Raw genomic sequence first — 10,201 nt, forward strand, 5'->3', positions numbered from 1 at the left:
GAAGAGAAAATATGCAAGAACTTGTGCATATCCTGACCATGAAGTTACATGGGCTTATGGCAATCACAGACCACAGTCATGTATCAGCCATTTATACTCAGAATTAGTACATGACCGCATAGTTTCAAATATGAAGAAAATATCCAAAGAAACCATCTCTTATAAACAACATAATGTACTTGGAATTTGGCAAAAAATGGAGGAGTGTCACAAATAGTGCTTCAAACATTAAATGACTCTCAAACGTTACTGTGCAAAACTCTTAAGAGTGCTGTTTTTAAAGCAGACTTATTTTTAAAACAAATGACCTTTACCTTCAGCATTTGTTCATTTTCAGCTGCAAATAGTGAAACTGAGCCAAAGACTAACTTGAACAGCTTGAGATACAGATTGGAGAGTTCCACATTAGAGCCCATTTCTGGCAGACGATCCAGAAGATACTCCACCAAAATGGTTGCAAAGAGAGCAGAGGTAGTAGGGTTTGCCAAGAAAGAATTGGCAACAATCTATAAAAGGAAACCACAAAGAACTTATTGCTGCTGTAATAAAAAGAACAAAAGAATAAATGCACTATCCATTAAAAAAAACTCTAAGATAAATTTCTTTCCCCATCTCCATTGCTACCCAAGTGATTCTGCTTGTCCTCAGTGGAAAACAACAATCTATGTAGCTTAATGTTGAAGTCTTAGGTTAAATTAATATTATAGGATTTGCATTCCGTAAAACAGAAGAACATTGGCACAACAAGCTGAACAAAACAACAAGTCAATAAAGTTCAGTATTTTTCAAGAATGAAGTCCATTCATATCTTCTAAACTGAAGTGTTCATGTTTGTATTGCATCACTTAGGTATAGTTTTTTGAAAAACCATTTTTAAATTATTTTCATAGACTATTCTTTACATAGACTGCTTCAAATCTCACGTGCTAATTTCAATATTTTTATGATTCTACATCAGTCATGTGTACCTCAAGGCATAAGCTCTTTCCTACATGCTGTTCATTATCAATTTAAAAAGTAAACAGTAACATACCTGAAGAGCATAGTTTTTAGAGATCCTCTCCACCATGTAAGGAACAGTAGTTTGAAAGATTTCTTTAAAAGTTAAAGGGTTCATCATGGTGAACACACCAGCAAAATGCTCCAGAACTTCCTTTTCCTCTTTCATCCTGACTGTCTGACAGTTTGCTACTCGAACATATGTCTGTCCATTTCCTGCTATTTGTACCTACAGAAATTGAGAAAACACATACACTGCTTACAGAATTTGAGTAGCTTATTCTCCATCACACTTAAAATAACTTTTGAAAGTAACCAACATTTCATGGGTTTTACATGCAAGCCCCACATAAGTAGAAGTTGGGCACAAGAGCCAACGATGACAAAAATACTAAAAATACTAAAACTGAGTGTTTTCAGAACATATTTTCAAACTAGGAAGTTACAAATAGAGAAAAACAACAGTAGGAAATATCAGTGTACTTACAAATTACTTAATACCCAACCAAACACATTTACATTTCATTGATACTTTGTGTAACCACAGAAGACAAACACAGACATGTGAATGCTTCAACTGCTAGCTAAACTATCTCTTTCAAGGAAAGACTTACTTCACTACATGAAAGACTATTACTTCCAGTCTGACCTGCCTGCATGAACAGACAAAAATGGCTGTTGAGAAAAAAACCTGTTGCTTGCAAATACTAAGTAGGTTGAAATTCACTTTTGAAATTAATTCTTCATATTGAGCATTTCTCAACAGTTGTGGTCCCAATTAAAGGCTTAGTGAAAATATACTATATGAATAATCTGTGTTTTAGCTGACAAATAAATCTTTATTAAAGGATCTAACATACAGTAACTGTACAAATAGAAGTGCTATGTGGGCAGGTTACATACCTGATAAATATCTAATGCTTGCATTGCATATTTTACCAGTTTTATATAGATTTGAGTCTCCTTAGGTTGCAACTGCTTATTAGGAATGAATTGTGCTTCTGAAAGAAGAATAAGAGTTCAGCATTAAAAATACTATTTGCTTTCATTCTAGAGAGGGTTTTTCTGTAGAATTATGAGAGATAAATGCAATTAAATATGCAGTTTTACCACCAGGAGCTTTGCACGAGGTGATGCCCCACGTGATCGTCTTGACCCCACAGACCAAAGTTTTCACCAAGCTCCGGCAATCCGTGACCTGAAATGTCTGCTTGTCTTCTTTTTCTTTCTCCCCTTGTTTTTCAAACACAGGTACAGGTGCAGGGGCCACAGGAGTGGCTGGGGCAGGAGATGGGACAGGAACAGGGGCTGCATTTGCTGCTGTGGGCACTCCAGGTAAGGCGGCTTCAGCCGCCCCGAGCTCGGATTGGGGTTTGCACTTCTTAAAAATGACAGAGAGCTGGTAGCGTGCTATGGTGTGGAACTTCAGAACAAACACCTAAGGCACAGGAGGAGAGGCAGATCAAACAGCAGGGAGGGGGGGAAAGAAAAAGACAGTAAGTTGCTTCTTCAAAAATCATCCTAAATTTAATAGTACTGATATTTCAAATCAGCTTAGTGAGATCAATAAAACTTTCAGCTATTTTTGAAGTCATTCAAATGACAGCAAACATTTTTAAATGTATCAATAAACTAGTTGGCCCTCTTTGAACCAGTAGTGCATCCTTGATTTTTAAAAATACAAAAAAAAAATGCCATATAAAGATCCTTAAAAAGGATCATTAGGTCTTCAAAGAGAAGATATTTCTAATTGTATAGATGGCATTGTGCCATGCAAGGACCTGTGTGAAGATCCTCTTTCAGGGCTTAAAAAAAAATACACCAAAAAGCATAAGGCACTAAATAGCCAATAAATTAAAAAACACACCAATAACCATAAGGCATTTAAAAATACAATTCTTGCATACTCCTACACAACAAAAAAATTATAACTAAAATTTAGAATAAAATTATTAAAAAACTAAGCTACTCAAAACAGGCATTCTATTTCCTGCTTTGAAACTAACTACTGAATGAAGCTGAGTTGACAAAGCATCTCCACTACACTTGAGATGATATCCCAGCTGCAGAGCATTTTAAAGAGCCCTTCTCTGAAGCATTGAAGTGAAATACAGTACACAGGCTGTTCCTACATATTCTCATTTCTGAAGAAAGGAGAAAGTAAAATGTGATTGACAACATACTACAAAGCAGGATATCCAAGCAATTATCAAATGCTTTAAACAAATCAATACCTCCAGCATTCTCATAAGGATGTCTCTACCATTTCCATTTTCCTGTTCACTTTTAGACCGGATACAGTCTACCAAATTTAGCAGGAGCTTGCAAGACATGGTCTGGATACTGCTTGGCAAAGATTCATCATCGATGTTCTTGGCAAACAGCTGGACAGCCAGGGAAAGGTCATTGAGAGGCAAATGCTGCCGGACATGATGGACCAGGTCTGCCAGGGTGCTGTATGCAAGGGGTCTACAGCCAAAACAAGGAATGAGGAAAACACACTGAGCACAACTAAAAAGTTTCCTAATTTGACTAAACAAATAATTACTGCCTGGAGATACTTCCAAATTTCTCAATATAAGTTTTCTATTTTCATATGCAAACCCAGAGCTCACAAGGCTTTTTCGGTCACATGAGGAAATTTTAAGCTGTGCAATTTAACCAATGATGCATCAGTCTATTCCACAACTCTGGTACTGCCTCTCTGATCTTTCTTCCTTCACTGCAGAACACCCCACCACATATTTTCATCTACATGCAGATAACATGCATGTTAGCCGAATTTTGAGCAGGGCTGGTAATCTGTTTCATAACTAATCACAAATTATTCTAACAGAGAAAATACTTCTAAATCTAACACATGTTGTCAATAAGGTACTAGATACTTAAAAAGAACTAATTCTCCTAGTTCAGATACTAATTTGGTCAGCAAGCTCACCTAAAATTTAGACTATTGAAGACACAGAAAGTTAGGTATTGTCTCCACTTACTTCTTCAATTGCCAACAAGTAAGTTTTAAAGTACTCATTGACAAAACAGTTTAAATGTCATTCAGATTTTACACCAGACATAAGATTTAGGGTGTTTCATGAAATATTGGGCAGATACTGAGTTGGTTCCCCTGTTGTGGTTGTCCTCCACAATTCAAAAAACTGAAATCGTCATTCACCCATTTTTCTTATTTTGTCCACACTCACATTACCATGCTGTGCCATCAAAGTGTTAAACAAAAGCCACTATTACAGCAGCAGAAGCCCTGCCAATAAAACAATTTAGTAAAATTAGTTATTTGAAGCAAAGATTTAGGACCCTATACAGAAGCTGCTGTAGATATTAATGATTTTCAAGCAGCCCTGGCAGGCACTCAGATCATTACTCCGAATTTTCTCATACCTCAGCGTCTCCCGGGCAGTGTATCCAGAGCCAATCAGTATAGATTCATCAAACAGCTTGTCCATGCATGGAATAAATTCTAGAATTTAACAAATAGAAAAATGAAAAAGCCATATACACCAATTGGCAAAGGAAATAATTAAAATAAGATAGTTAAGCATTAGATGACTTAACCTTGGTATCTAAACGTGAAGTTAGAAAGTGATTTTATCCCCAAATTAATTCCTGAAGCTTATAAAAGGCAGTGCCATTTACAAGGAAATTTTCAAACAATCTCCTGTGACTGTCCACTCCACTGACACTTGCCCCTTGAGTAACACTGCAGTACCCAGTCAAAGCCAATTATATTTGCAAAGAGAAAAAAAGTGCTCAGGTTATTTACAACTTTGAAAAACTTTTTGTATATAACTAATGAGTTACTGAAAAGGACAAACTGGGCAACCTGCACACAACAATTCCATTTGGCCTGGCATCTTGTGATAGTCCAATATAAATAAGTAATATGCCTCTAGAATTGATAGCAACAGCAGAAATCATTCCAGTTTACAGGTACACTTGTAAAGAGTGCTACATACGGCTCCTCAGGTCTGTTGTCAGGATGTGCTTGGCAGCAATCAGGAGCTCCTTCCTGAGGTGTGCTGTTTCAGCTGGACAATTGGAGAGCAGCTGCAACATTCCTTTTACCATTTGCTGAGAATATTTAGCCACTAATTCCTGCAATAAAAAAGAGTAACATGAGTACAACTACTACACTGTTCTATTCCTAAGGTTGGTGTTACATTTGCAAAATAGCACTCCATTAAATTCACTGGTTTCTCTTGCAAAATCTAATCCTAAAACTAAACTACAATAGTCATTCCATAAATACCCAGGGAAGGAGCATACTTTTTCTTTGTATTCACATGAGGATACTTTTGAAAGGATAACCAAGTACAGCTCCATCTCCAGATATTCTACACAAATGCTCCCATCTCCAACCCCTGATGCATTGCAGACATGCAGGTCACTTGCCTGCCATAAAGCAACTAGAAACCTGATGCATTAGGTACCAAAGTTTTACAAATTAATCCTACCTGGTAAATTCTGATAATGTAAGCCAAGAAAGACAATGTTTTAATCTGAGCAGCGATGAAATCAGCATACAACTCCTTGTTATAAAGTTTATGTTGTCTGAAATTAAAGGGAACAGTGGTTACGATTTTGTTCCTCCCCTTTAGTACTTCCACTCAGAAAATTCAGTGAAGCTTCAAATTACATCATCTTGTAGTGAAGTTCTTGCTTCTTAAAAGAATACAATCTCTCTGGAAGAGCCCACTTTCAACAAGCCCTCTGCCATTCAGATTCCCAGCAGCACCTTCCTACAGAAAGCCAAGCCAATACAAAGCAGCACACATTTGGCTCAGCTCCCCTAACTGAGGCCAATTTTTCTCCAGGCAATATTCCCTCCCACAGACTTGTCTGTCTCTCTCAAGCTCCAACCACTTAACCAGGTCGTCCAGGCAGACAGGGAAAGGCAGAGATCTTTCTCCCACTGCCCTGACCAGAACCACTTGCTGCTCTTCAGAAACATCCCTCTCTGAGGCACGAAAAGCAGTGCCTACCCCTGCAACATCACAAGGCTTCATGCAAGCTACATCTTGAAGAGCACAAATCCATTACTGATGGCATGGAAAAAGATTAAACAAGTGTCCACACTCCCAGGGTTTTCATCACTGTCTGTGACAATGTGGATTTTCATCAGAAACTCTATTTTAAAAAAACTCATTATCAAATAATAAACTGGCACCTACTGCACAACTATAGACTTTACCAATGAGATATAATGACAATAACTTCACCTACAGAACCTTGGTAATTTTTAGTCAAATAATCATTGCTACTTTTGAGATTAAAAGCATAAGACTAGAATGAAAAATCACAAGATAGAAGACAAAAATATTTTGAGCAATATTGAATGACAAGTTTAAGTAGTTTATGTCAAATATCACCAAAATACCATTAAATGCTCTTACCTTGCTTGAGCAGAAACTTGTATTATAATAGTGTTCATAATCAAGGGCACAAATTCAGCTACTACATTATGAATGTTCAGTTTGTAGAGCTTAAAAAAAGAAAGTATTATTAGAGAAATTCACAAGTCACACTTGCAGTCAAATTACTGGACAGCTAATCACAAAAAAAACTAAGACATCTCACCAGCTTTATTTTTAGATGATATTTTAATTTCAAAAATATATCACATTCATTTTTACTAATATGATAGCCAACAGAAGTTACATAAACCATTCAGTAATGAAGTATTTACATGCAAAATACTGAAGTGTACTAACCTGATACATGAGAACAACAATAATAGGTAGCTCAGCCAAGACCTTTAGTGACAAAGATCCTCTGGGAATTATTGAATGCTGAAAGAAAGAATACATGCTTTATAAACAGTCTAATTATTAATTCCAAAGAGTATGTAAAACACTTTTTTACAGAAACTGCTCATTTTAGTAGCACTATATTTAACAATAACATTTTTCAAACACAAAGCATTGAGTATTACATTAAATAAAAATCCTGTAATTACAGCTGCATAGAAAATACCTGGAAAGTTTCAATCAGCTTCTACAGAAAAGCTTTGATAGGAAAAACAAGCCAAAAGAAAGTCTGTTATTTTTGCCTGGCATTATGATCTGTGGTCCTGTGCTACAGAGTCCCCAGCTAAGAGCAGTCAGAACACTCACTGTCCTCGTTTCACTGTCCTCTCGCTCAGGGTTCACCTTCACCACAATGGTTGTAATCATGCCAACCATCTCAGGAGTGGGAACAGTGTTCTCTGGAATCACCTGAGGGTTCTCAAAGTACCGATTCTACAAGCAAAGAGCAGAAGGAAAATATCACAAATGCCAGTAACAATGGAAAGGCCACCCATCTCCTCAGAACTCCCCATATAATCCTCCCCCAGAGCAGTTTTCTCCTCTGTGCAGTGATGTTTGCACTGCAGCATCTTCCCCAGGCCAGACACACACCCTGCAACCTCCCCCCCTGGACAGAGCAGAAAAGCTCCACCAGCCAAGGGGGAGCTAAAGGAAAACATCCCAAGAGTTACTCTGTATCAGGGAGGGAAAATCAGACTGGAGCCTCCCTCCATGACCTCACCCTTCCCTCAAGAACCAGCACATTTGGGTACCTGGAGACCACTGCAGCCGACCTCACCCTGCTGCAGAACTCCAGCTCACTCCATCTTCTCCTACCACTAACAGCGAGCCAGAAACACATGGTTTTCCAAAGCAAAATCTAAATGTCTCCGTTTTTAGACATAGTATTGAAAAATGGATTCACTAAAACTATATTTACTTTGTATCACTAGATGCAAAATAATTATGTCAGTATCTTTTAGAGACAAAATTAAGAAATAAAAACTAGTTTTCTGACTATAGCAAGGACGATTTAAGAAATAAAAAGCTTACCACTACTTTTGGAAGTTCCTTGTAAATCTGTTTGACAAAGTCCAAAAAATGATGAATCTAGGAAGGAAGAAGTCAGTTACCATAAAGAAACTTTTTTAATGAATTTTAAAACCACAATTTTAGAATCTCTGTATTAACAGTACAAATATATAAAATCTCCACTCAGTACAGCACACTTTTCATGATAACTGAAAATAATCTGAAAGTGTTCTCCTACCTCCTTCTGCTTTGTTAGTATTAATTCAAATTTCATTTGGAAAGAATCTGATCTACCTATCAACTTTACATAATTCCAATACAGTATTGTTAGGTATAATTACCTAAATTAAACAACTAAGTCTTCCCAAGAGAAAATCAAGGCAAGAGAATAACAATGCAAACTTCTAAATTCCCCTTGATGAGTCACAGGAGAGAACAGGGGAGGCAGGGGGAAGTCAACCAGAGTAAATTCTTTTTCAGGATTTTCCTTTACAAACTAAAAGGGCATCAATTCTCTTCCTTTGTGAGGGAATTTTATTCCTTAGACTGCTCATATTGTCCATAAACATTTAAACCAAGTACAACAAAGCTTTAACAGTTTGGTTTTTTTTTTTTTACCCAGGAGTGCTAGCATTATCCAATTTTCTTTAAAAAATCACTTTAATATGAAAAAAGGGAAAAAATTAAACATGGTTATGACAACAGGTCAGGCAACATAAAAGGACAACAGCAAAATAAATCAATCCACCCAGGTGAAGAAAATAGCAATTCTGAAGAGCATGGCAGCAAGTTTTATACCATGTAACAAGAGTTATGACTTACTTCTTGTGTGATTGCTGGTCGGAACTGTTTGTGCAATTCAATAATTATTCTTAAGCAAATCAGTACATTTTCTTCATTCTCTGTCTGGAAGAAAAAAAAAAGAAACTTTTTAGTGAGCTCACTGCTGAATTCTCCAACTACTCAGTGGGTACTTCAAATTCCTGCAAAATTATACTCTTCTCAACAGCCTGAAGTGCCCCATTAATATGGGTTTGTGTGAGCAAGATGCCTTTCCTTGGATACCCTGCAGCCCCAGAGTATGGCTGAAATTAAATCCATCCCTGAGGGAATAAAACCCAGACATTTCAACCACTCTGTACCATCAGATCTGTTCCCATTGCCCCTCAAACAGAGACCCCCATGTGAGCTTCAGATGAGAGTGCTGTGAATTCCTAGACAGAAAACAAACTCCCAAGAATCAGCTATCTGCCAGTAAATCCTGCCCAGCATAAGAACAGCTCCCTGCATTTGTAAAATCCAAGTCTCTAAAGGGCAGAAGAGAACAGGCAGAAAACCTGTAGATGGTAAGAAAGGGCATGGGTGAAGCTTAAATAGAATGTCTTTCCATTCCTGTTCCAGCAACACAGCTATTGAAAATCCTGTCCTCAGCAAATTCTGGAGATGAAGAAAGTAGAGGAAAATATTTCAGAAAAATACCTCCAGAAATCTGAACATCACAGACAGGATATTTTTGGTATGAAGACGAAGATGTTCATTTGTTGGTATTCTGTGAATTATTTCAAGCACAAGCTTCCGGAGTTGCTGTAAAAAAAGAAAAAAAAAAAAGAAAAAAAATTATAATGATATGACAGAACTTTTTGAAAAGCCCACAAAACCCAACAATTAGTTGCTATTTCATGTAGACATAAGCTTGTATTCAAAGACATAACTCTTCCTATTACCCACCTATGTGAATGAAGTAAATTTAACGACTTTACAGCTGGAAAATCAGACTTTTTATAAAGAATGCAATTTTAAGTATTTAATGACAAAGATTCAACTTTTGCCTTTCATTCCTAACCTTCAGTAAAGTCAGTAATTTGTAACAATGTGCCGTATTTCAGTAAGAAAGCCAATTCTGTTACACCTACTTTTCCTCCTTTTTCACAGAAGTCCAGATTAGCAAAGTTTATAAGTAACTTATTTAGAAACAGGACTTTTTCAGTTCTACTCCAAATGACAGATCTATTTTTAGCAAGTCTTAAATCATTTCATTAGGTTAATCAAGGACAGCAAAAAGGCAGGAAATGCTCCACACAGTTTACCTGTGCTGGCTTCTCCTGCAGAAACTGAACTTCCCCATCCTGTAGAAAGGTGAGAAATCGAGGGATGATGTGTTCCAGGAACGTAGAATATTGAGGGGATGATGTCACATTCTAATTAAGAACAAAAAATGGGGAGTTATAGACATCACACAGATTACATTCAGTTACATTCAGAGCCACTATTAAACATTTTCAGTGAATCTTGAATAGATTCAGTGACTAAGTATCTGCTGACACTACAGAACCACGTGAGTTCCAAGAGAACATTAGCAAAACAAATACAAG

At 37.0% G+C, this 10,201-nt stretch overlaps 1 protein-coding gene across 2 annotated transcripts in view; it reads right to left on the reverse strand.

Moving 5' to 3' along the window:
- Nucleotides 1–10,201, reverse strand: part of TRRAP (transformation/transcription domain associated protein) — a 74,560-nt gene that overhangs the window by 62,635 nt on the left and 1,724 nt on the right. For both annotated transcript variants that reach the window (XM_031056485.1, XM_031056483.1), the window contains exons 3-17: nucleotides 9,917–10,027; nucleotides 9,309–9,413; nucleotides 8,652–8,735; nucleotides 7,851–7,907; nucleotides 7,125–7,250; nucleotides 6,723–6,800; nucleotides 6,405–6,493; nucleotides 5,466–5,562; nucleotides 4,968–5,106; nucleotides 4,393–4,471; nucleotides 3,234–3,468; nucleotides 2,110–2,437; nucleotides 1,903–2,000; nucleotides 1,034–1,228; nucleotides 315–506 (exon numbers count right to left, since the gene is read on the reverse strand). In XM_031056485.1, the coding sequence (XP_030912345.1) occupies nucleotides 315–506; nucleotides 1,034–1,228; nucleotides 1,903–2,000; nucleotides 2,110–2,437; nucleotides 3,234–3,468; nucleotides 4,393–4,471; nucleotides 4,968–5,106; nucleotides 5,466–5,562; nucleotides 6,405–6,493; nucleotides 6,723–6,800; nucleotides 7,125–7,250; nucleotides 7,851–7,907; nucleotides 8,652–8,735; nucleotides 9,309–9,413; nucleotides 9,917–10,027 (2,013 nt within the window). The remainder of the gene's footprint in view (nucleotides 1–314; nucleotides 507–1,033; nucleotides 1,229–1,902; nucleotides 2,001–2,109; nucleotides 2,438–3,233; nucleotides 3,469–4,392; nucleotides 4,472–4,967; nucleotides 5,107–5,465; nucleotides 5,563–6,404; nucleotides 6,494–6,722; nucleotides 6,801–7,124; nucleotides 7,251–7,850; nucleotides 7,908–8,651; nucleotides 8,736–9,308; nucleotides 9,414–9,916; nucleotides 10,028–10,201) is intronic.

This window comes from Geospiza fortis, unplaced genomic scaffold (assembly GCF_000277835.1).
Source record: "Geospiza fortis unplaced genomic scaffold, GeoFor_1.0 scaffold237, whole genome shotgun sequence".
NCBI lineage: Eukaryota > Metazoa > Chordata > Aves > Passeriformes > Thraupidae > Geospiza > Geospiza fortis.